The following is a 27,872-nucleotide window of genomic DNA, read 5'->3' on the forward strand; positions in this document are numbered from 1 at the left end:
TTTCTCTAATCTCTAAATTCTTATTATAACCTATTGATTTTTATTCTTTGTGGTTTAAAAGTCTATAAGACTGATATTGCTACTCTGAGAAATAGATCCATTTGTTAGGAAAATATTGTTAGTTGAAGACTAAAGTATTGCTGCTGAAATCAAAAGGTATAATTCTTTTCTGCCCTTAGTTGACTAGTATAGTTCTATAGAATTTGTCCTACTAGATAGGCTTTATAAAAATAATATTTAAGAAAACGTTGGATCAATTGAGATTAAAATCTTATCCAAAAGATATGATGATGTCTGGGGAGTGTGTATTTCCTTAGTTCTGTCTCGTCACAACAAAAATTTGAAGCGATGGACCAGCGTTACAGCTCTCAGATGGATCAATGTTACGGCTCCATGTTACAACTCAGTTTTATTTAGAAAATAAAGGAAAATACATCCTCTAGGTGTGAGGGAATGATGACCCAAAACACTCGAAGAGAAGAGAGAGAAACCTCCAGTCTTTGGCTCCTTTTATATGTTTTTTCTCCTCCCCCGGGCCTGCCCTATGTAAACTGGGCTAGCAAGGAGTGTTGTTTGTTCTACCTGAGGTCCTCACTCCAGTCCTCGGACCTTCCTTTGTTCTATTTTCACAGGCTTTTCCCTTCCTTGTCTTTTAGCCACTGCCATTCTGGACTCCTTTTTCTTATTCTAACTACCTAACAATGACAAAATAATAAACACAAAAGAAAGAGAGAATGAGATCAAACACAAAATTTAATATTCCATTTTAAATTTGAAGATATCAAGTTTTGGATATGATGGAATATAGTAAATATGAGTATGTAGCAATATTTAGCCATGGAATAAGTTAATACAGCAAAAAAAGATGTCTTTATAATAAAGGAAGATGAAATTTTTATTCATATAGGCCTCTGATTTGAAAAAGAAATGGCCTGAAAGGATACACAGTATATGTAACAGCAGTTTCTCAGTTGGAACTCCTGACACCTGCATTATCACATTTACCTGAGTTTAATTTATACAAAATTTAATAGCTGTTCCTGATTATTTCTCAGACTAAATACTTAAAAAAAAACCCTTTGCTTCTAAGGCAATAGAATGAATATCATTCATCTTAGAGGAACTTGAGGGAGTTATCTTAGTTGTTATCTTTGATGAGGAAAAATGTTTTTATTCATGTAATAACTGTATGATTGTCATTATTGTCATATTAATCACTTGAGTAACATGTGCTATCTAGGGAACTTCACTTTGAATCATTAAGTGAATAACCCTTGTCACCCTCAGAGGTCCCCTAACGTGTTCTTCCTTCTTCACTGTTAATATTTCACTGTGTAATTACAGCTCCCAATCCCTGTGCAGCTAATGATGGCAGAGGCCCCTGCTCGCACATGTGTCTGATCAATCATAACAGGAGTGCTGCCTGTGCGTGCCCCCACTTGATGAAGCTTTCCTCCAACAAGAAGACTTGCTATGGTAAATTTCTCCCAGGTCTTACAGAAACTCCAAAGTGAATCCTCTCAGATTGTATTAGCATTTGGATTTTCCTCACAGTAAAGCAGGAGAGGTTTTTAATGTCCTTAAAAACCAGCATTTGAGGTGGTGCTATTTTCAGTCAATTGATGAGTCATCTACTTTGGGAGACACTGACAAATTCTTTAAATATGTGATAGGCTGCACTTTGCTGCTTGTTATCTTATTCACTTTCTTTCTTGCTACTTTCTTATTTGGTGTGTTAGCAGAGTTTATCTCTACAGAACAGGGAGATTTGCAAGTGAAAATGCATTATCAAAAAATGATGATGTAGGTAACCCGCATAACAAAGATGTACTTAACAGCTTTAATCTCCTCCTGCTCTCCTAAAGTTACTTCAGCATCATTTTATAGGGGATTATCAACTTGAAGGGAGAAAATATGAAGTAAAAGATATAAATTGGGAAGATTTATAAAAAAACTTTTAACAGCTTATTTAAACCAAAAATTGATACTAAAATTTGTGAATGAAAATCAAACTATGTTTTGCTTTGTTTTATTAGTAATTTTTGTTGATTTGCAAACCAATTACTTTGAAGGGCCAATGAAAGTGTATTCATCAAATTTTAACTCAGAAAGTTAGGTACCCTTGGCTTTAAATAATTTTTCACAATAATAACATATTTCAAATATCAACAATAACCCCAAAGGAGAAAAACAAGAGAATAGAATATCTATGACTCTTCTTTCTATTAAATCTACCAATATTTCACAAACTTGGTACAAGAAAGCTGTCTATTTAAGTAAAAATAATAGAATGCCTCACAATGTTACTTACTACAGATTCACAAAAATTTACAGTATGTTATGGTTTAACATTAGCCTAATTTTGATATGGAAAAAATGAACATGATTTTTAAAAGCAATGTTCAACCTCATTTTATTCAAAGATCATATAGAGAAAAATGTTCTTAGACTCCTTCAAAAAGCATCTACTACACTGCAATATTTTTATGATTATAAACAAAGACAAATGTGGCTGTTTGAGATTTGTAAAGTTCATGTCTTTTAACAAGTTTGCTTGAAATTCTAAGATCAGATCAATTACTGATAATTTCTTGACATTAAGAAAAATGACTTAAGGATTTTAACTTATTTTTCATATTTTATCAAATCTTGGTCATGTTTTTCATATGCGAAAAACCTATTAAATCATCAACAAATGTTTAGGATTTCTAGGTTGCTTCAAACTTGCCAAGCTTATAAAGAAAAATACATTTCTGTTTCATTTCTAGAAATGAAGAAATTTCTTCTATATGCACGACGTTCTGAAATCAGAGGGGTGGATATTGATAATCCATATTTTAACTTTATCACGGCCTTTACAGTCCCTGACATTGATGATGTTACTGTGATAGACTTTGATGCTTCTGAAGAACGTCTATACTGGACAGACATTAAGACGCAAACCATCAAACGGGCTTTTATTAATGGAACTGGATTAGAAACTGTTATTTCAAGAGGTAAAAGATTTCTACTATACAACTTTAAAAATGTTTGTCATTTAGTCTGTAATAATTATGTCTCTTTTGTATTCTTTTTCTATTATCCAATTCTATGTTGTTAATTGAAAGTTGGAATTGATTATTCAATGATTTAATAACAAGCTGTATTCTAACAATTGTTGAATGCTATAATTATGTTGAATATAGTCATCTGATAACTAGAAGCTTAGCAAGAAGAAACAAATTCAGAATGGATCTTGAAATTAACAAATTTCTAGGTAAACAGATTTGAAGACTCCTTTTGGCTGTTAGGTGTGTTGTTGTATTTGCCAAAAAGAATATAGGATATTGGTAAAGACCGTTTGCTCTGATTCAAGCTTATTATCAACTTCCTTTTGCATATATTTTTTATAGAACTAGACTAAACAAATAAGAGAAAAAACTTGTTCTTATCCTCCCCCTGACCTAGCAGGTTGAATCATAGTTTTTTAGTAATGTTGTTGAATTAAGAACCTTTAATTTTTTTTTTAATTTAAAAATCTTAAAAAGAGAAAAGAGTAAATTTTCCAAAAGTAGAAAATATAGCTGAAATGAGACATACATATAAATGCAGTGGTTGAACTCTGAATATTTAGCATGAATTATCCTCATTTTTGCTCTAATTTTGGTATAATGTGATTTCTGGGTCAGTTATTGTTTTATTGAGTGAATCTTAGTTGAGTGCCTGCTGTTTGCCATGACTTGCAGAATCAAACAATATACACTTTTTCTTCAGTCTCATGGTCCTTGCAAAGACATTAATTTACCAACGAAGTTCCATCTAGTCAAAGCTGTTTTTCCAGTAGTCATGTATGGATATGAGAGTTGGACTATAAAGAAAGCTGAGCACTGAAGAATTGTTGCTTTTGAACTGTGGTGATAGAGAAGACTCTTCAGAGTCCCTTGGACTACAAGGAGATCCAACCAGTCCATCCTAAGGGAAATGAGTCCTGAATATTCTTTGGAAGGACTGATGCTGAAACTGAAGCTCCAATAATTTGGCCACCTGAAGCGAAGAACTGGCACTGAAAAGACCCTGATGCTGGGAAAGAAGGCAGGAGGAGAAGGGGATGACAGAGGATGAGATGATTGAATGGCATCACTGACTCAATGGACATGAGTTTGAGTAAACTCCGGGAGTTGGTGATGGACAGGGAAGCCTGGCGTGCTGAAGACCATGGGGTCACAGAGTCGGAATGACTGAGCAACTGAGTGACTGTACTAACTAATTACTCTCCTTGAAGCATGATAGAATGATTTGAAGGAAGGCAGAGGATGGCATTCCCAGGGGGCTCAGTGGTAAAGAGCCACCCAGGAATGCCATTGCAGAAGACTTTGAGATGGGGTTTAATCCCTAGGTTGGGGGGGTCCCCTGGAGAAGGAAATGGCAGCCCTCTCCAGTATTCTTGCCTGGAAAATCCCATGGGCAGAGGAGCCTGACAGCTATAGTCCATAGGGTTGCAAAGAGTTAGTCACAACTGAGCACACATGCATGCATGGAGAAAGGCATAATCAGTGACTCAAACAGATATATCAAACTTTTCTGCCTTGAAAAATACTGAAAATTTTAAATCAGATGTTATTTGAGCAATGATTAACTTCTTAATGAAAGCAATAAAAGTACAGGTTTTAAATTTACGCTATTTCTTAACAGTTTCCATACATACTACTGGAAGACTGGTTTGAGTATCATTAGTAGATCTGAGAGTATTTGAGCACTCAAGTCCTCTTGTATTTATGCTAGCTCTTTACCCATCTCAAGTTAATACTGTTAATGAAACTTGAATGAATTGGTTATAAGCTTGTTCAAATATTTATTTCAAAGTTTCTATAAGAGAAGAGAAAAAAGCTAATGGAAAGATTTCTTTTTTTTTTTTTCAGGACTTTTCATAGGGGCAAAGGAAAACAATAATTATTTATTGATTAGCTGACAGCTCAGTGGTCTTCTCACAAGTTCATCAAAATCTAATAGAAAGTTGTTTACATATTTTATTATGAATGTTAAGTACTTTCCAAAGGCTCTATGAATTGTAAAAAGTAAAGATATTTTTACCTCAAAAAAAAAAATTGGGGAACAATTTTCTGTCTCTAAATATAAATTGATAGCTAGTAGCAATTTGGTGAGTTTATCTTTGAGAAAATCACAATTATCTCCATTTAGCAGACTCTACAATTATTAACAACAAATTGAGCAATAATATTTTCTTACTAATAATAGGCATACACATTAGGAACAAATATTATTAATTCAATCATTTTGTAAAATATTGGAATATGTTCTAGATGATAAGAAATTGAAGGAGGGCCAGAACAGACTGAATAGTATGAAGTACAGAAGAGGGAGTTGTACAAGTTGATGGATATAAAAAAAATAAAATAATAACCAGAACCAAATCATACTGGCCTATGTGGGATAAATTGTTTATTTTTATGTTAATACTGAAAATAATGAGAACTGAGGAAATGTTTAAGGAGAGTATGACCACATGATTAGTTTTATTTTGGAAAAATCACTCTAGATATTATTCTTAGTAGAGAGTTGAAGAGATCTAGGGTGAAGATAGATGATCAGTGAACTCTGGGACATAAGTTTGCTATAGCAGTTGTAGTTAAAGGCGATGGAAGCCTGGAAAGGGTGGAAACCAAAGATACAGTGGAATGTGGAAAGATTTTTGAGATTACAAAGAGTAAATAATTAAAATAATTCAATATGAAAATTGAGGAACAGACATTGTCAAGGGCAACTACTTAGTCTCTGGCTTCCCGAAAAGTTGAACAACATTGCCTTTCCCTTTCTTCAAGAATGAAACTTTGTTAGGGACTGATATGTCCTTCCATAAGAAGAGAATCTTTAGATAACCTTTTGGTAGTTCAACTTCTGAACTCATCAAAGTATTCAAATCCTGCCAGTGATTGTACCTTATTTTATCCTTTCATGGTTTTTATTCCTGATTCCATGCAAATGAAATTTTGGCCATTCTCTTACCTATTATGCTGTTGCCCTCTGTTTTCTCACTTCATTAGCCTTCGTCTACTGGGCTTTTTCTTGAAACATTCTTCTTACCTTTCTCAGCCCAAGTCTAATGTCAAACCACCTTGAAAAATCAGGACCCCATCTATCCATTGCCCCACGCAGTCACCATTTTTCTTCCAGTTAGACCATTTTCTGATGAAAACACTGAGGCTCTTTGGATCAAGTTTTTATGAAGGGGATTAGAAATAGTTTGCCTGCCTTGTCATTCTCCATATCCTGAAACATTAAACTATTCTTAATGTATGTATTACCCACATGAGCTCTGTTACAGTCAGTTGTAGCAGATAACAGATAGCAGATAATTTCATCAACAGATAAACACTAATATGTGACTATGGGCACATTCACTATTTATTTTTTAATATATTCATTATTTATTTTTAATATAAATTAATATATATATATTTAATAATAACCAAGATGTAATTTTATTCTTCAAAAAGAAATAATTAACAATTCTTGGCAAAAGGGTTTCTAGTTACCTGCAACCCTACCCTCTGGTGGCAGTTAATTCTTATACTTGAGTCACTGCTTGGCCCAAATGTTTTCAGTTATTCATGCTCTCAAGGTTTATTTTTCTGACATGCTATATAATAATAGGTGTCATTAATATGACAAATACCATGACCTCATATAAACTTTGAGAAACTATTATTAAGAATTATTTCTATTCTGTAGGTAAGAAAACTGACATTCACAGAAACTAAAGCTTAGTGTCTAAACCAGAGAGGAAATGATAAATTCTTACTTAGGATTGTATGTTTAGCGCTCCTATCAGCCTTCCTGTTGATAATAGGATTTGGGACTTTATTTCAATAGGCTGGGTTTATCCTTTTAATATAGCCCCAGACTCAGTTGCACATCTTGAGTCCTCCTATACTGCCTCAGTTCAGTTCAGTTCAGTTGCTCAGTAGAGTCCGACTCTGCAACCCTATGGACTGCAGCATGCCAGGCCTCCCTGTCCATCACCAAATCCCAGAGCTTACTCAAACTCATGTCCATTGAGTCAGTGATGCCATCCAACCATCTCATCCTCTGTCATCCCCTTCTCCTCTCACCTTCAATCTTTCCCAGCATCAGGGTCTTTTTAAATGAGTCAGTTCTTCGCATCAGATGAGCAAAGTATTGGAGTTTCAGCTTTAGCATCTGTTCTTCCTATGAATATTCAGGACTGATTTTCTTGAGGATGGACTGGTTGGATCTCCTTGAAGTCCAAGGGACTCTCAAGAGTCTTCTCCAACACCACAGTTCAAAAACATCAATTCTTCAGTGCTCAGCTTTCTTTATAGTCCAACTCTCACATCCATACATGACCACTGGAAAAACCATAGTTTTGACTATGTAATGTCTCTGCTTTTTAATATGCTGTCTAGGTTGGTCATAACTTTTCTTCCAGGGGGCAAGCATCTTTTAATTTCATGGCTGCAGTCACCCTCTGCAGTGATTTTGGAGCCCCAAAATATAAAGTCAGCCACTGGTTCCCCATCTATTTGCCATGAAGTGATGGGACCAGATTCCATGATCTTAGTTTCCTGAATGTTGAACTTTAAGCCAACTTTTTCACTCTCCTCTTTCACTTTCATCAAGAGGCTCTTTAGTTCTTCTTCACTTTCTTCCATAAAGGTGGTGTCATCTGTATATCTGAGGTTATTTATATGTCTCCCAGCAATCTTGATTCTAGCTTGTGCTTCTTCCAGCCCAGCATTTTTCATGATGTACTCTGCATATAAGTTAAATAAGCAGGGTGACAATATATAGCCTTGATGTACTCCTTTTCCTATTGGGAACCAGTCTGTTGTTCCATGTCCAGTTCTAACTGTTGCTTCCTGACCTGCATACAGGTTTCTCAAGAGGCAGATCAGGCGGTCTGGTATTCCCATCTCTTTAAGAATTTTCCACATTTTGTTGTGATCCACACAGTCAAAGACTTTAGAACTGCCTAGAGTTATAGCTTATAGATTAAAAGGATGCCCCCCAAAACCCTGAAGTATTGCTTGTGATTAACAGAGTAACAAAAAAGAAAATTACCTTAAAGCTCCTTATATAAGCCAGGAGTAGCACAGTTGAGTTTTCATACTTGTATCTATGCTGATTTTATTTTATCTATCCTTTATCCCTCAAACAATGCTTGAAAGATAAGCATTACTTTCTATTTTTAAATATGAGGAAGCATTTTGTTCAGGGTGACTATCCTAGGAAATAGTAGAGCTTTGTCTACCCAAGTTTGGATTTAGGCCTTTGACTCCACAGCTACCCTCTTTTATTCCCCTAAATGTCTTTTTTTTTTTTTTTTTTTTTTTTACTACACATAAGGGACCTCAGCAAGGTAGAGAGAAGAAGTTTTACAGCAACCAAATGATTTGTGCACAATATCCCTTTCCAGTGCCCACCAAATATACACTCAGTATATTCTGCAGAATTTGTCTAGCAGTACCTGGATGAAGGATAGGATTTATTTTACCCTCTCATCAAGGCTTTTATTTATTATTCTGAAACATAAGGAAACACTTTGAAAATATGTTGACAATCTTATGAAATTCCAGGTCACCATCGATAGAATCCCCCCTTTTTTTTTAATTGTAAAAGACTCCTGTTGTATCTGATTATTCTAGGACAAAGTATACATTTTTCTTCTTTGAAAAATTTAAGACTCAACTTTGGGCAAGCACAACTGCTTGAGCAAAGTATATTTTTTAGTACTAGTCATCTACTATATGAATAAACTGAACTTTTAGGTTGAGTTTAGCAGAAGCTAAAATGGATATAAGAAAGATGAATATAAACTGGAAGTTTATTTCTATAAACAACACTTTCTAAAGTAGTTGTTCAGTCACTCAGTCGTGTCCAACTCTTTGTGACCCCATGGACTGCATCACACCAGGCTTCCCTGTCCTTCATCATCTCTTGGAGCTTGCTCAAACTCATGTCTACTGTGTTAGTGATACCAACCATCTCATCCTCTGTCATCCCCTTTTCTTCCCACCTTCAATTTTTCCCAGCATCAAGGTCTTTTGTAATGAGTCAGCTCTCTGCATCAGGTGGCTGAAGTATTGGAGCTTCAGCTTCAGGATCAGTCCTTCCAAAGAATATTCAGGGTTAATTTCCTTTGGGATTGACTCGTTTGATCTCCTTGCAGTCCTAGGGACTCTCAATAGTCTTCTTCAAACAACAGTTCAAAAGCATTAACTCTTTGGTGCTTAGCCTTCCTTATGGTGCAACTTTCACATCCATATATGACGACTAGAAAATACATGACTTTGACAATACAGTCCTTTGTCAGCAAAGTAATGTGTCTGCTTTTTAATACATTGTCTAGCTTTATCTTAGCTTTCCTTCTAATGAGCACACATCTTTTAATTGCATAGCTACAGTCACTATCTGTAGTGATAGTAGGAAATTATATGATGATATGCTTGTTTTAACTGCAAAAATGTAAATCATTTTAAATGCACACCTGTAGATAATATTGTTACTGTATAAATTTTATTCCCGATGATACTTTGAATCTAACTGGACCCACTTCAGAGTAGAATTCCATTATTATATAAAATTCTTTTCCACTTCTGCCAACCATTTTGTCAGTGAGTACTAACGATTCATTCATTTCCTCTATTTTCTTACCCAGTAAGAAAAATGCTTAGACAAAAAAGCTATTATGAAAATTAGACCAGAGAATGAACAAACACAGGTCAGTAATAACAGTGAGATCTAGATTTTGGTAACAGGCCTTGAATCGAAGTAGAAAGTTTAGATGGGGAATATCTGTCTGAGGAGGCTTTACAAATTGCTGTGAAAAGAAGAGAAGCGAAAAGCAAAGGAGAAAAGGAAAGATATACCCATTTGAATGCAGAGTTCCAAAGAAGAGCACAGAGAGACAAGAAGCCTTCCTTGGTGATCAGTGCAAAGAAATAGAAGAAAGCAATAGAATGGGAAAGACTAGAGATCTTTTCAAGAAAATTAGAGATACCAAGGGAACATTGCATGCAAACATGGGCTCAATAAAGGACAGAAATGGTATGGACCTAACAGAAGCAAAAGATATTAAGAAGAGGTGGCAAGAATACACAGAAGAACTATACAAAAAAGATCTTCATGACCCAGATAATCACGATGGTGTGATCACTCAACTAGAGCCAGACATCCTGGAATGCAAAGTCAAGTGGGCCTTAGGAAGCATCACTATGGACAAAGTTAGTGAAGGTGATGGAATTCCAGTTTAGCTATTTCAAATCCTGAAAGATGATGCTGTGAAAGTGTTGCAGTCAATATGTCAGCAAATTTGGAAAACTCAGCAGTGGCCACAGGACTGAAAAAAGTCAGTTTTCATTCCAATCCCTAAGAAATGTAATGCCAAAGAATGCTCAAACTACTGCACAATTGCACTCATCTCACATGCTAGCAAAGGAATGCTAAAAATTCTCCAATCCAGGCTTCAGCAAAACATGAACCGTGAACCCCTACATGTTCAAGTTTGTTTTATATAAGGCAGAGGAACCAAAGACCAAATTGCCAACCTCTACTGGATCATTGAAAAAGCAAGAGAGTTTCAGAAAAACATCTATTTCTGTTTTATTGACTATGCCAAAGCCTTTGACTGTGTGGATCACAATTAACTGTGGAAAATTCTGAAAGAGATGGGAATATCAGACCACCTGACCTGCCTCTTGAGAAACCTGTATGCAGGTCAGGAAGCAACAGTTAGAACTGGACATGGAACAACAGACTGGTTCCAAATAGGAAAAGGAGTACATCAAGGCTGTATATTGTCACCCTGCTTATTTAATTATATGCAGAGTGCATCATGAGAAATGCTGGGCTGGAAGAAGCACAAGCTGGGATCAAGATTTCTGGGAGAAATATCAATCACCTCAGATATGCAGATGACACCACTCTTATGCCAGAAAGTGAAGAAAAACTAAGGAGCCTCTTGATGAAAGTGAAAGAGGAGAGTGAAAAAGTTGGCTTAAAGCTCAACATTCAGAAAACTTAGGTCATGGCATCCTGTCCCATCACTTCGTGGGAAGTAGATGGGGAAACAGTGGAAAAACAGTGGCTGACTTTATTTTTTGGGCTCCAAAATCACTGCAGATCATGATTGCAGCCATGAAATTAAAAGACCCTTACTTCTTGGAAGGAAAGTTATGACCAACCTAGACAGCATATTAAAAAGCAGAGACATTACTTTGTCAACAATGGTCCATCAAGGCTATGGTTTTTCCACTAATCATGTATGGATGTGAGAGTTGGACTATAAAGTAAGCTGAGTACAGAAGAACTGATGCTTTTGAACTGTGGTGTTGGAGAAGACTCTTGAGAGTCCCTTGGACTTCAAGGAGATCCAACCAGTCCATCCTAAAGGAGATCAGTCCTGGGTGTTCATTGGAAGGACTGATGCTGAAGCTGAAACTCCAATACTTTGGCCACCTGTTGCGAAAAGCTGACTCATTTGAAAAGACTATGATGCTGGGAAAGATTGGGGGCAGGAGGAGAATGAAATGATGGAGGATGAGATGGTTGGATGCCATCACCAATTCAATGGACATGAGTTTGGTGATGGACAGTGAGGCTTGGTGTTCTGCAGTTCATGGGGTCGCAAAGCATCCAATATGACTGAGCAACTGAACTGCACTGAATAGAATTTTAATTTTCATCCATGAAACCTTTTGGTGGAAGAATGTAGACATCTGTAATTTTAAAAGTGCCTATTCTTAAGCACAAAGAGCTGGACACACGTGTATAAAGAGGAGCAAGTAGTGAGTTGTAGATAGATAGGTCTTATAGAAGAGTAAACTAAAAGGTTAATATGTTAGCAGAACACTGGAGGAGCTGTTTTTGTATGTTTTTTTTCCCTTCTAATACAGTGGAAAACAGCTGAAGACTTTTATGGATGGATATAGGACAGTCAAACTCTTTTGAAGATGATGCAGGTATAACCTTGATAACTAGATTGGAAAAGTGAGAAATTACAGGCAGGATACACTTAGAAGATTATAGAAATGATCCAATCTGAAATAAAAGCTAGGTATAAGAAGATGACAGAGAGCAAGAGTGGAAACTGAAGTAACTGAACCTGATGAATGTAACAGGTATACTTGATCAAATAATTGAAAAGATATTAGAGACATTGATCCATATGAAAATAAAAACAGACTTGCTTCAGACTTTTCTCCCTAATCAGCAATGATTTCTTTCTCTAAGACAGGAATTTTGATAAGGTTGGGATGTAAAGCGTATAAGGATTAGTCAAGAAGTTATAATTCTGCTCCTATGTTCTTAAAAAAAAAAGATTTATAAAGCATCCATATGTGTTAAAAGTAAGAAAGCCAAGGTCATGGTAAATACTCAGTTGATCAGAGTTGGAGAGCTGTAAAATGCCTGAGGATAAGCATTAAAGATTTCTAAAGTATTTGTAATGTTCTTAAGATGGATTATGGATGTATTGATGTTTTCTTAGTTTGTGTACCATCATGTGTTATATATATAATATATGTATATATATAATAACATATAGATAGATATATATACACACATACATATATACTTTTATGATCAGAGTTTTTCATAAATGCAACAGAGTATTTAATATTTACAGAGTTCCTTTGAGAAAGCTTTTTACAAGTATTACCAATTTGTTTTTTTAAGCTTTGCTTGCAAGAACAGAGAAATACTTGCCAAAAAAAAAACCACTGTAAATGAGTTTTGGCTGGCTGAAGCCGTAGATGCCCTCAGAGAGTTATGAATCCCCTCCTCTTTGAGGGCATACCTGATGTGGGGCAGAAGGCTTGGTGTCCACTCCCAAGATGCTGGTGTCAGTAAGTCTGCTTCATAGAAAGAAAGAAAGAAAAAAAAAGATGATTCTCACAAGCAGAGAATTGACAACCAGTCCATTTTCATTTAGATTTACTGACATGTTAACCAGTTTGCATGCTTACCTCCATCCTTCTTTCATTTAAGGCCTTCTCTATGAATTGTATCTTTCAATGATCTTAATTTAGTAAGAATTTGTTATTGATATAATATCTGAAAATAGTTTTTAGTCTTCTTTTTATAAAGATAATTTTAATTGCAGTAAAATATATATAATGTAAATATCATCTCAAACCTTCTTAATTGTATAGTTTAGTAGTGTTAAGTACATTCACAGTGTGCAACCGATCGCCATAACTCTTTCCATCTTACAAAATGAAACTCTCCCCATTAAGAAACAACTTCCCATTCCCCTTCTCATTTTCTAGAAACCACTGTTCTATTTCTATGTCTCTGAAACTACTATAGGTGCCTCATAAAAAAGGAATCATTTAGTACTTACCATCTTGTGAATGGGTCTTTTCTCTTAGCGTGATATCTGCAAGTCCATCCATATTGTAGCATATCAGAATTTCCTTTCTTTTTAAGGCTGAATAATGTTCCATTTTATGTATGTATCCCAATTTGTTTATACATTCATCAGTCAATGGATGTTTGAGTTGTTTCACTCTTGGCTATTGTGAATAATGCTACTATGAACATAGGTGTATAAGTATCTCTTTGAGAACTTTGCATTCTTTTGGTTATATACCCAGAGGTGGAATGGCTGGATCATATGGTAATTCTAACTTTTTGAGAAACTGTCATACTATTTCCCACAAAGGCTGCACCATTTTACATCCCCATGATCAGCTCACAAGGGTCCCAGTTTCTCCATATTCTTGCCAATATTATTATTTTCTTTTTGTTGTTGTTGTTTTTCTTGTTTTTTTGTTTGTTGGTTAACTTTCTATTATTAGTAGTGGTCATCCTACCTGTGAATGGCTTCCTTGGTGGCTCAGATGGTAAAGAGTCTGCCTGCAATGCAGGATACTTGGGTTTGACCCCTGGGTTAGGAAGATCCCCTAGAGAAAGGAATGACAACCTAATCCAGTATTCTTGCCTGGAAAATTCCATGGACAGAGGAGTCTGGTGGACTACAGTCCATGGTATGGCAGAGGGTCAGACACAACTGAACAACTTTCACTTTCAATTAATAGGTGTGAGGTAGAATATACTTGTGCTTATGGATTCACATTAGGATTCACATTTCCTAATGATTAGTGATGTTAAATATCTTTTTGTGCTCTTGTTGGTCATTTCTGTGTCTGCTTTAGAGACACGGCTATTGAGTCATTTGCCCATTTTTAAATCAATATTTTGTTGTTGAATTGTAGTTTGGAATATTATGTTGTTGAATACAAATTCAAAGTTTAGCGTCATTTTCTTTCAATCCTTTCCAGATATGATTTTACTATCTTTTCTCATCTCTTGAGAATCTCTGTGTTTGTCTAATTTGTCATTCCTTTTTTTCCACAGAATATATGTTTTCCCTCTAAATGCTTTTAAGTTCTTCTTTTTCCTCATGACTGTTTTTATTTAGCCATCTAAACTTTACTGGGTCATCTCTTTCATCACTGCAGGGAGAAAACACCCTCAACTATTGTCTCTGACCATTTTTCTAGCCTAGTCTCTTTATTCCTTCCTTCTGAAACTGACTAGATGTGGTAAGTTATTCATTCTAACTTCAAACTCATCTAATCATTTTGTTTCTGTTTTCTTTGGCTAACAGTTTGCCTTGCAGTTCATCAGATGTCTTGCAATTCACAGGTTGTCTTGCAGTCACTAGTGTCTAACCTGCTGGTTTAACCATCTAAATAATTATTCTTTTTAATATTATCAAGTTATTTTGTTTCTCATTTATATACATTTCAAGAAGATTTTTAAAAATAAATTATTGCACCTTGCTTATTACTTTGAGGTATATTTTTTTCCTTTAAAATCATCGACTCAATTTTCTTTATGTTACACATAATAATTTAAAACCACGTAGGCTTTGGAAACTTAAATCTACTCTTTATTTTTCTCTTTATTCTTCCTCTTATGTCTTATTCTTTGTGTGTGTTTTAATTTTTCTGACCTATTATGAGAACAAATTCAGTGTAGAAATTGTAAATGCTTGAGTGGAGAAAAATTTTTTTTTCTTCCTTAGAGGATTTGAATTTGTTTCTTTTGGAGAAAAAGGAGTCATTATAAGCAAAGAACCATTCTCCTACACAAACAATGGATGCATCTCTTGCCCTACCATAGACCTATGCTTAGATATTTTTCTCTCATACCCAGGAGAGACAGAAGGAAATTTTTATATTTATTTAAAGAATCATGCTCCTTTTAAAGCAGGTATATATATATATATCTTTTTTTCCTTTTTTAACTCACCTGAGGATGTTGACCATTCTGATATCCTGGAATTGCGCTTGTTTAGGTCTGCTACTTTTTGTTGGTTTAAAGACTGAACACTCTTGCACTGAGCAACTAGTAATCCAGGAATCTCTAGATTTTCATTCCAAATTGTTGCCCCTATGGCTACACCAAACTCTATGTTCTTACTTGGCTTCCTTTATGATTTTATGTAACATACAATTGTGTATTTAGAGATTTTTCCATCTGTCTTATGATCTCAACAACACATTTCAAAGTTTTAGTTTATCATACATCAGGGAATTTTGTGGCAGTGGAAGACTTTTAGGAATATCTAATCTGCCTTACTTTAAGAAGTGAGAGTCATTGGAAATAGGAAATTGAACTTTCTGAAAAATTTGCTCAGAGATCTTGGCTTGACTTGAAACAAGGAGTTGAATCAATTCATTATTTCAGTATTTTTAATCAAAAAAGCAAAAATATCATTAAATGTATTTCAGTTGTTATTCTTTCCCTGACCCCTTTAAGGTGAATTTACTAGGACATTCCAAAACAATAAGACTTGGGCAGTAGTGGTGGTCAAAAAAGACATAAGTTTTATTTTAGACATAAAGCTGATAATTAGAAGCTCCAAACTAATGGACAGAAGAAGGGTTAGGATAGAAAATGAGAACTGAGATTACCTGAATATGTTTAGATGTGTACTCCTGAAAATACTCTTGAGGATCTTACATCTGATATTTTTAACTTAGCTCACATATCCTTATAATTATAGTTTGTCCATATTATGAATTCATCAAAAGCTATTTACTTTGAAGGCAATGTTATTGTTGTTTGAGGAGAAGAGCTATAAAGATAAATTAGCAAGGGGCCTATCTTCAAGAAGTATATGTGAAAGAAGTAGTATGTTCACAAATAATTATCATGTTACATAGAAAAGGATTGACCAGATACAGTCCCATTGAGTTAGATAGATAGAGAAAATCTTTAAGACTGGAACATATAGAAGAATTGATTAGGTTTTTGTGGTTGAAGGGCAATGTTGCCTATCAACTAAACTATTTTGCATGAGCTTTAGAAAAAATAATAGGTATGAGGTCCAGGCAATTCTATATAGATTGGAAAGATCAGGACAAGTATGGAAATCTGAGAGAATGTCAATATGACTCAAGGGTAAGATAATGGGTCAAAAATGGTGAGAAATAAGGTTGGACAGACAGTTATATTCAGATTATATAGAAAGCCAGGCTAAGGAATTTCAGCATGACTTTGAGTGATTGGAAGCAATCAAATACCTTGGGCAATTGAAGGTCATGATCTGGAGCTCTCTAGTAAGAAAAATAACCTGGAGGCAACTAAATCAACTGCCTGAAAGAGGAAAAAGACTGTATGCTCTGCAGCATTAAAGATAGAAATAGATTTGAGAGAGCACAGACCGTAGAGTTGACAGGGACTAAATAGGCATTCATAGCTTACATTTAGGCCTCCCTGGTGGCTTAGATGGTGAAGAATCTGCCTGCAATGTGGGAGACCTGGATTTGATCTCTGGGTTGGGAAAATACCGGGTGGAGGCCATGGCAACCCACTCCAGTATTCTTGTCTGGAGAATCCCATGGACAGAGGACCCTGGCAGGCTATAGTCCATGGGGTCACAAAGAGTCGGACATGACTGAGCGACTAAGCACAACATACAGATTGCATTTGGCTATGTTTTCCAATTTAAAAGGGCGATGCATTCTCTAGGTTGTATGTTTAGGTGTCAGTCAGAAACAAGTAAATGAATTATGAGGAGCAGAGACAGCAGGAAAAAAATAAGCAAGCAAACTTTGGATAGCATGTATTTTAGAGGAAATAAAAACTTTATTTTTGCAGTGCCAAGCAATTCAGTATAAAAAGGCAGAAAACATTAAATCCTTGGATTGGCAAAGTATCCCTCAATCCTGAATTAAGCTACATAAACACACATCATCTAATATTCACAAAATCCTATGAATTATCTATAATTAGCCTCATTGTGCTGATAAGAAAAAGAAGCCGAAATTTAAGTGACTTCATTAAAGACAAAAAGTAGGCACCCAACCTAGAACAAAAGCCAGAAATTCTCATTATTGTTTCTCAGTAACCAATTAAGTCCAGAGAGTAAAGGAAGAAGAAAAAATATCCTGAGTGAGTCAAAATAAACATCTGACATGGAAGGTCTAGCTTTACAAAGGTGCTGTGTTATTATTATTCTTATTGTTTCTCAGTGAAAGGCAGACTGGATGAGAATAAGTAAAAATACAAATAAATTTCCAGCATTGGGTTGAGAAATGAAGTTTGCATTCAAAATCTGCCAACTTAAGAGAAATTAATGATGAAAGGTACCTTGCAGAGTGAGAAGTTGCTGCTTAGAGGATAAATTGAAACATGGGGAATACCTTTTAGGACACTGTGATTACAAGTTATTTAGAACTAATGAAATGAATATTGAGCAGGAAAGCAGGCTCTGTCAAGACTCAAGGATGTAAACTTGAGGTTGAGCCTCCTATGCCAGCATTACACATCACAGCTGACTCAGAACTGCCAGGAATCCCTTTTTTAAAATTTTGAACTAGCTGGCAAATTTTACAAATCTGGAGTTTTCACCTTTTGAAAATGTTGCTTGATGGCATCTTTTAAAAACTATAAAAAGGGAAGATGTAGCAATTAGATGGACTTCCCAAGTGCCACAGTGGTAAAGAATCCACCTGTCAATGCAAGAGACACAGGAGACAAAAGTTCACAAGTTTGATCCCAGGCCTGGAAAGATCCTCTGGAAGAGGAAATGGCAACCCTCTCCAGTATTCTTACCTGGTATATTCTATGGACAGAAGAGCCTGGCAAGTTACCGTCCATGGTGTCACAAAGAATCAGCCATGACTGAGCACAGGACAGACAGAAATTAGATGAGCTGAGTAGCAGCCACTCTGCATTTCTAGAAGTATTTGGCATGGAACTGCTGCTCTGGAGCAGTAGCTGCAGCACTTGGGAATTAGTTTTAAGTGCAGAATCTTAGGGGCCTTCTCAGATCTACTGAATCAGAATCTTCATTTGCGCAGTCTCCAAATGTCTGATAAATTTGAGTAACAGGAGTCTGGAGAACCCTTAGAGGTACAGCATGCTAGGAAATATAAAACTTTTTAAAAAAAAGGCAATACTCAGTTAATGCATTCAAATACTACAAATTGGAAATTAAACTGGCCTTGTGTATGACCAACTTAGACAGCATATTAAAAAGCAGACATTACTTTGCCAACAAAGGTCTGTCTAGTCAAAGCTATGGTTTTCCAGTAGTCATGTATGGATGGGAGAGTTGGACTATAAAGAAAGCTGAGCACTGAAGAATTGGTGCTTTGAACTGTGGTGTTGGAGATTTTTGAGACTCCCTGGGACTGCAAGGAGATCTAATCAGTCCATCCTAAAGGAAATCAGTCCTGAATATTCATTGGAAGGACTGATTTGAAGCTGAAACTCCAATAATTTGGCCACCTGATGTGAAGAACTGACTCACTGGAAAAGACTCTGATGCTGGGAAAGATTGAAGGTGGGAGGAGAAGGGGCCAACAGAGGCTGAGATGGTTGGATGGCATCACCGACTCAATGGACATGGGTTTGAGTAAACTCCGGGAATTGGTGATGAACAGGGATGCCTGGCATGCTCCAGTCTATGCAGTCGCAAAAAGTCAGACACAACTGACCAGCTGAACTGAACTGAACTGTGTATCTGTTAATATGTTGAAAAGATTTCCTAGTATCCATTGTTTTAACATTTTATTTTTAATTTGTTTCTTTAATTAAAATGTGCAATAATATTTAAGCCTACTTTCCATCATTTTTTTAAAAAGAGGCCCAATTGAATAATCAAGTAATAACAACCCAAATATTCATATTGGCTGTAATGAGTAAAAACATAATTAGATTTCAGTAATTTCTATAGAATCCACCTTGGAGGAATGTTAAAAGGGTTTCAGTTTCTTTGCTCATATTTCAGTCAAATTCTGTTAATTATCCATTTTAAAGATGTTCAACTCTCTAGTAATTCTTTTCAGAAAGTTGAATTGTTTTATTTAACTTCAGTAACAAATTGGCACTTAACAGATAAAATGGCCCATTTGTTGATGGCCCACAAGTACTTTCTCCTGACTAGAAAGATGTGCTACCAACTAGAGAAGCTATTACTCTAATTTGAATTTTGGTCACCTTGGCCCATAGGACCTCTGCCTGCATCTTCTCGTTAGTGTTTACTAGCGAGTCATTGACTGTTAGTGCAATTTCAATGCTAATAGTTACTTCAGGTTTTCAAATGGCTCAGCAGTAAGACATTAACGATTATTCATGCCTTAAGAAGGGCTGATAAGGGAATAAGATTACAATCTTGTACAATTTTAGCTAACAAATTAAAGTGTAAATTAAATTTTCCCCGAGACAGAAAATAACTGACTTGGAAAGCCAAAAGAATGAGAAATTTCATTCACTTGTGATTTTCTCTTTCCTGTTATACAGATATTCAAAGTATCAGAGGGTTAACCGTGGACTGGGTCTCACGTAATTTATACTGGATTAGCTCAGAATTTGATGAAACACAAATTAATGTGGCAAGACTAGATGGCTCCTTGAAAACCTCAATTATCCACGGAATCGATAAGCCACAGTGTCTAGCAGCTCACCCAGTCAGGGGGTAAAGTATGATTTTTTTTTTTAAGTTTTTCAAAATTTTATACACCTTTGCTCTGATTTTATGTAAAAATGTTGTTGAATTCAGAAGAGACACACATAAACATATGTGTATATACATATAAGCTATACAGTAAAAAAGGCAAATATGAATATGGAAATTATAGGAGATCCCTGGTTAAAGATTTCTGCTTTCTGCATGAAATCAAATTTTTATATATTACTGTGAAATTTTATCAATTTATGTTGATAAAGAACAACAGTTCAGAATGAAAAAAGAGAGAGAGAGAGAAGCCCAGAAAAGTTGTTAATTTCATTTCAAATACCAGTTGTTAATAACATGTTTACTGTGATTTGATGTTATGATCACTGCAAATTAGATCACATTCTCCCATCTTCTGGTTAGTCTTCAGGTATGCCTGTAGAAAACTCATGTAGAGCTAAAAGAAAGTCTTTCTCCTTAGTGCATTCAACAGGAATGATTGAAATGACTTTGTTCCCTTCTCTGGTACCTGATTTTTCTAAATCAAGAGAAGTCAGTATTGATGAATGATTTTAAATGGAAATAATTTACTGTAGTTAAAGTTAAGGGTTTCCCAGGTGGCACTAGTAGTAAAGAACCCACCTGCCAATGCAGGAGACTTAAGAGACATGGATTTGATCCCTCTTGCAGGAAGATCCCCTAGAGGAGGGCATGGCAACCACTCCAATATTCTTGCCTGGAGAAGCCCAGGGACAGTTATGGGTGTAGAGGAGAAACAAGTGAGATAATGGGTCTTCAGTGACAGGAAAAAGTAAGCGTGGTACTTCTTCCCAGGCAAGTGGCTCAACAATTTGGGGACTTCCTGGAAAATAAAAAATCCTGAACCAATAATTTACTTTAATATTAACTTAGTTCTTCAACAAATGCTTCTAGTCAACAAGTAGGTCTATGTCTAATATTTTTAAACCATATCTCTTTTGAATTAAGGAAACTCTACTGGACAGATGGCAACACAATTAACATGGCAAATATGGATGGCAGTAATAGCAAGATTCTCTTTCAAAATCAGAAGGAACCAGTTGGTAAGTTTTATTTTATTATATATATATATATATATATATATATATATATATATATATTTTACAGTTAATCACTGCAGTTTTTAATATGACAAATCTGTGCTCATACAATGGATCTTTGATCATGAGCCTGAAAGAAAATATTATAGATTGATAATATAAATTAAATCAGAAATTTATTGATCTTATTGAATCCATTTGGTTTATGTAGGGTAGGGAGGAAACTTTTTTTCTGGAGAAGTTTTTTTTTTTATAAGATAGTTTTTTATAGTATCTAAAGTATGGAGGTTACTTAAAACTTAATGTAATTAATACATATAATATCTTATTCTCACTGGTGAATATCTGATACACCAATGATACACCAATTGCTTCAGTGGTAATATGATGTACTGAGGCTTCCTCTGATCATCATTGTTGTGGCATTATTAATACTTACAATGACTTGAGTTTAAGCCTTTAATATTTAATTTTCAGCAGTTTTCATTTACTCTGCAGGGTGTTTAGTTTTTATTCTACCTTTGTTAACCATTGTAAATCATCACATGAAACTTCATGGTGCTGAAAGACAGCTTTGAGTCATTCCCATAAATGATCTTTGAAAATCAAACTACAAGGATTCTTTTAGAAGATAATGTTACATATTTACACATAGATATCTATACATTATGCTAATCTTTTCAAACAGTAATCATTTTCCTCATGATCTCTTATACTTCTTTGAGAGGCCTTAATTTGTCATCATCCAATAATGAACCTGGGTTTTTATATTATATTAAATGTATATATGCAAAAGCAAACCATAATTTTGCTTTGAATTGAATACTATATATTTTTTAATCTTGTAGTAAAATCACTGCACCATGGAACTTTTCAGCACTAATTTCTTAGTTTTAGAAATGTGAAAATATACTTACTTGAAATATCTCATTTTTAATAGTGATGATTCAATAAAGGAATAATATCAACAAGATTTACAATAAATAGGAATTTTTATGTGGTCCATAGAATAAGCCTCTGATGTAAAATGATACTATTAAAAACTATTGGACTGTTGGTTCTAAGATGTGATACACAATTGAAATTCAAGGTAGTGTTAGAAATTAAAGGCAAAGAGAAATGCTAATACTTCTGTGTAGAAGATGATAGAACAAAAGAAACAAGGGCCTCTACAAGATAGGACCCATACAAGGGACTTAATTTGGACTAAAGCAATTCAGTCAGTGCTTATCTGGAGTTGTTCAGAATATTTAAAATGGAAAAGTGAATGTGATTGAAACAGTATGAGCAAATAAAGTTCTTACATTGTAATGTGGTAGCCATAGGTTACACCAAAATGTTAATTCACATGCTTGTTTTTATAATGGAGAAAGCCTTATCTTTCTTAATACTAAATTTCCATTTTCCTACACAAAATAAATTAAAGAATAGTTATATATGTATAACTTATGTAAAGAAAGTTTGTAAGGAAAAGAATTAGTGTTACTATATACACTTTGTAGTTGGCCCATCAGATGTCATACACCACATACTGTTAACTGTGTATGGATGATGATTCAACATCATCATTTATTTTAAAGGTACATCACCATTAAACATTTCAACATCATCATTAAAATTTTAAAATAAATTCAAAATGATGCCACTAAATATTAATTTGTGTAAGATATACTATTTTCCCAGAAATAACCCAGAACCTTATTACAAAGCATACCTGAAGTCAGGATTCATGAGTATGGATTGTGAGTCATATATTCAATAAGCAGATTTTCATTATCAGATTTTGTATTCAGCCTGTAGATAAAAATTGGGCATTGTTCTTTTTCCTTTAGGGGCACAGGAACCTAAATCACTTTAGATTCCACTAAGTGAATTTATCCCAGTGACCTTGAGCAAATTACAGTTAGCTTGGTTGTACTTGCTTTCCTCATCTGTAAAATCAAGGCAAAATGCCTATTTTTATAAAGTTCTCATGAGGATTAAATGAGGAAAACTTATGAAAAGAACATCTGGCCTTTCATAATAGAACCTATCAGGAGGAGGAGTAGAAAGTATATTGGGTCCCATAGACTGGAATTTGAATGATTTGATTGTCTGCAGTATTAAGTGCGTAGAAATGAATTCAGTGAGGAATAAACACAGAACAAAATCCACAGAAATCTAGCAAAGGAATATACGTAACCAAATGGCCTCTGAGATGAGCAACTTTTATGCATCTGAGGATTTCTATATTGTCTTGATGTTGGTGCTCAGAGGCAAGCGTGTTTGAGGTACTCACGCTGCTCCCAGATGTTGTCAGCATAGCCCCCCGCCCAGGGCAATAGACAGCTGGGCCCTTCATCTTGCTCTAGGGGTTCTTGATGTGGTTTACAGGCATGGGTTACAAGTTCCTTCCAGTAACTTAGGTTACTAGCCGTGTTTACCAAGTGTTAAGATTGCCAGTCTCTGTGATGTAAATGACAGGCTGTGTTGTCCATTGGTGAATGTGTTCCTCTTGCTGTTTCTTCTCCCTTCCTTGTCTAAGCTTGTGGCTATTTGGCTCTATAGGGGAGGAAGGGGCTTTCCTATCACTTTCTAGGTTCTTTTGGCTTGTCTAATGCAAATATACCTTAGATATATTATAGCTTCAGTTCTAGACCACTGAAATAAAGCAAATATCACAATTAAGTGAGTCATACAAAAATTTTTGGTTTCCCAGTGCATATAAGTTATGTTGTGCACCATACTGAAGTCTTTCAAGTGGGAGATAACATTGTGTCTTAAAACAGTGTACATACCTTAATTAAAAAATGCTTTATTGCTAAATTCCTAACCATCATCTGAACCTTCAGCAAGTCATCGTAGTAATGGCACAGACTACTGATCACAGATCAACATAAGAAATATAATGATGTAAAATTATGAGATATTAGCCAGTTGTGGCACAGAAACAGGCAGTAGTCAGATGCTGTTGGAAAAAAATTGTGCTAATAGACCTACTAGGTTCAGGGTTGACACAAACCTTCAATTTGCAAGAAACACAGTATCTGCAGAGTAGAGTAAAGCAAAGAGAAATAAAATGAGGTATACTTGTAGTTAAATTCACAGAAGCCAGGAGAAGAAAAACAGGAAAAAAAATTAAATTATGTGCATATGGGAGCCCCATAAAAATGATATCCAAAGAAGTAACCAAAGCAGGAAGCTTTTTTACCTATTAGATAAAGAAAATTGTTTGTGAAGATTTGACAAAACAAAGGGATTTGAACTTGTGGTTCCAAAGTAATGAAGAGGTAACAAACTTTATTAATACTGCTTTCTTGGCCTTGGATTCCCTATCTCTGGCAATAAGGATGCCTTCTATCTTCCTGGTATAAGGAGGATACTTTTTCATGGGAGAATTAGTCCTTGTTTTCAGAAAAACAAAAGAGGGTCAGTGTATCCTTTCACCAGCTGTTTAAGTAACTTTAAATCAAAATAATTAATATGCCCACATATTCACATTTAGGGGCGGCCTGTCCTCAACCCTGTCAGTTTTCTAGCATCTCAGATGTTTCTCAAAAAAGATAGAACAAGTAAAAATCAGTTGGTCAGGTTATCTACTTATTGACAAGTTTTTTTTTTTTAAGCACAGAGTATAAATATAGAATAAATTATTCAGAATGCAACCCTTATTCATTTCAACCTTGTTAATTGCAATTTTTGATCTATCCCAGTAGGCTAGAGAGACTCTTATCTGTAAATTAACTGTAAAAAGTATTACTGCTGAGTAACTTTCTAATAGAAAATCCTATTTATATTCAGTTAGTTTGAATTGTTCATTTGTGTGCCACTAGTTAAGATGATGTTTTCAAGATTATTATAGGTGCTATTAAAACAGATTAAAAGCTATGTTCCATAGTAACTGTTTTTCAAGTTGTATTGTTTTTACTGTGTGTGTTTGAATCATTTTCTTAAAATATATTCACTAATATATTATTTATAAAGTTACACAAAATAATGAAGTATTTCAGATTTGTTTTCTTTTTTTAAAGTTTTTTTTTTTTTTTTGCTGTTTTTTTTTTCCCCCCCTCTTAATGGACAATTTAGAGCTGTAGTGTAAATAAGCAGACTCTCCTCCCCCCAAAAAAAACTTGTTTTTGGTTTATATACAAATTTAAATGCTATTTATTGTGGCATCAAGGTTAAATCTTATATGGAAACGTTTGATAATGGAAGAATCTTTGACATACTCTCAAGAAGTCATGGCATTGTAATCTCACTTTATAAGATTCTTTTAAAACTATTCCCCTGACATGATTTCTAAAATGGAATTTTTAAGTCCTATAAATGAACATAAGAATATGTGAAAAAATGCAAACCTCTTTTTGTTTGCATACATGACTATCATACCTATGAAATACTTATATACAAAGGGATATTTTTTTACTGCTATTTACTTATTGAATTTTACTGATATTTTACACTTAGGAAATTATTTTAATTTCTTTTTTTAATAACAAATCTGTCTGGGCAATCTCTGGCTTAAACTCCTTCCCACTGCATTCCCTGAACCATTTCTATGAAGAAAATTAGGTGATTAGGAAAGGAGGAGATACTTATTATTCAGTTGATTTTTCTCCTATGCATGTTGATTGCCAGATTATAAATTATTTTGGGGAAAATATATAAAACAATATATAGGAAAAAAATGTGCAAAATGCAAGGAGAAAAAATGATATTCTGTCTGGTAAGCCTGGGGAATGTCAACTGAAAACAAACATTTTCTATCACCCTTTATGAAACCTATATTCTCACTGAACTTGCACCTTTGTGTTTGCATGCACTTAACCTGGGATGTATGATGATGATAGAGAATCATCATTTTGGTAACAAAAATAACATAATTATTTTGCCTACTTATTAAGGACTTAAAATATGCCAGGTAGTTGCAAAATGCTTTCATTAATCATCTCATAGTAATCATTTCTAGAAAGCTTTCTTTATACTCTTCCTTTATAGATTCAGAAACTGAGACTTGCTGAAAGAAATGAGTTGCCTGTCATAAATGGTAGAGTTGCAATTCAAACCAAGTTTATCTGCTTCCAAAGTCATATTAAATCTATGCTAAACCATTATGCTATGCCCACAGAGGCTGATTTCAGATAGTAATTACCTGACCTCAAGCAAAGATCAAGGAATAAAACCAGTACTCTTTCATGCATAGAGTGGAAAGAAAAATGTGCAGCTTATGTGCTCCTGAGAAACATGGGGCCAGTTAGGACACTGCAGCCAGCTTTTCTGAGCAACCAGGGGTAGGCAGCACCAGTTTAACCTCTGTGCCTATTTTGCTGCACAATTAATTAATTCTGAATTTTTAAATACATATTTTAAACAGTAATGCCACTGATATACTAAGTTTTCTTTTTTTGCGGAATGGTTTTTATAGTTTAATTGACTGGATTTCCCTTACTTGTTTCCTGTTTTATCCCTGTGTGTGACATAACTTGAAAGAGAAGTTCATCCTGATCTTATCAAAAGACCCAGCTTTACATTTTATGACTGTGTATCACTGAAGACAAAGTAATTGCTGTCTTGAGGCAGTTTGGGCTGAATAACTTTGTTTCTGTTAAGTACAAATCACCATTCCCATTATCCATTGTTTAACTAAATATTTTCAATTATGAGTTGTTGCTCTGTCTTGGATGCAATAAATGCTTAGAACAGTTTATAAAAGAGGGGATTTTAATTTACTACTTAAAGTGATTGCCAAGTTTACAATGTTTGCATATTATGAATTTTATCCCTTAAGCCTCATTTAAAGCATCTTGACTTGTCAATCAGCATTATAATTTGTGGCTTATTCTTAAGAATCTAGTGTACTATATATTTTCCTTTCTTGATGTGTCCCCTTCACTTTAAATGTGATCCCAACCAAAGGTCATTTGTTTACTCAACTTTCAAGTATACCTTCTTGAAGCCTACCAAACTATTAAATTTTAATTGTTTAATCATTCCAACCCTTACTGTGTATACGTGGATTTTAAAATTTTTCATGAATAACATTCATAAACACTATTTATCATGTCAAAAGAACTCAAGGATCTCACTATTTAAAAATAAGATTATTTATATATACTTATTACTCAGCACAGTCACTTTTATTATACATGAAGCTCAATCAATATATAAGGCTATGTACCATAAAAGAAATGATAATAGTATGTTACCAAAAAGACCAGGGGAATTAACAAACTGATATTAAAATTATACATTCATGTACACACAAATAATTTAAATTTATTAATTTGATTTTTTAATTTGATCTTTTTTAATTTGATCTTTTACTCAAATGTGATGAAGTATTTTAAAAAAAATTATGAAGGGTATTTAGGTTCAAGACTCTGAAAATAAAACCTGGGATACATTATCATAGTCATAGTCCAGTAAAGGAAAAGAATAGAAATATAAACCATTTGATGAGATCTTCTGTAGAGTTAAACAACAACAAAAACACATACAATTCATGAGTACTATTTCAAGACAGCATAAAGATAGTATAAGTAGACACTATGAAAAATAGAAGAAACAACTCATTCTTTATTGAAAGAAAAATAGAAGAATAAGCTGTTACCAAATTGATGATATTTTTAAGTTTCAACTGGAACTTGAAGAAAACATAAATTTTTGCTTTTGAGTTATGAGAGAAAGAGAAGGGGATTTTTTTAGTCTTAGTAGAAAAGGGAGGGAAAAAACAGGCTTAAAAGGGACAAAATCATATTTTGTCTAAAATCTGAATTATTCTCTGTGTCTAGGTAGGGGAAAGAGTATATAGCCCAGGGAAATGTTTAGGATTATATTGACAGGAGCTATAATTTTAAAATATTCAAATGATACAATTTAGT

The 27,872-nt window shown here is 34.6% G+C and overlaps 1 protein-coding gene across 1 annotated transcript in view; it reads left to right on the plus strand.

Annotated features, from left to right (window-relative positions):
* The window catches only part of LRP1B (LDL receptor related protein 1B), a 2,064,747-nt gene that overhangs the window by 1,367,313 nt on the left and 669,562 nt on the right, over window positions 1-27,872 (plus strand). Inside the window, 4 exon segments of the mRNA XM_070476260.1 lie at window positions 1,345-1,476; window positions 2,769-2,996; window positions 19,780-19,954; window positions 20,921-21,015. Coding sequence (XP_070332361.1) covers window positions 1,345-1,476; window positions 2,769-2,996; window positions 19,780-19,954; window positions 20,921-21,015 — 630 coding nt within the window.

The sequence above is a fragment of the Odocoileus virginianus genome, chromosome 13, assembly GCF_023699985.2.
Source record: "Odocoileus virginianus isolate 20LAN1187 ecotype Illinois chromosome 13, Ovbor_1.2, whole genome shotgun sequence".
Lineage (NCBI taxonomy): Eukaryota > Metazoa > Chordata > Mammalia > Artiodactyla > Cervidae > Odocoileus > Odocoileus virginianus.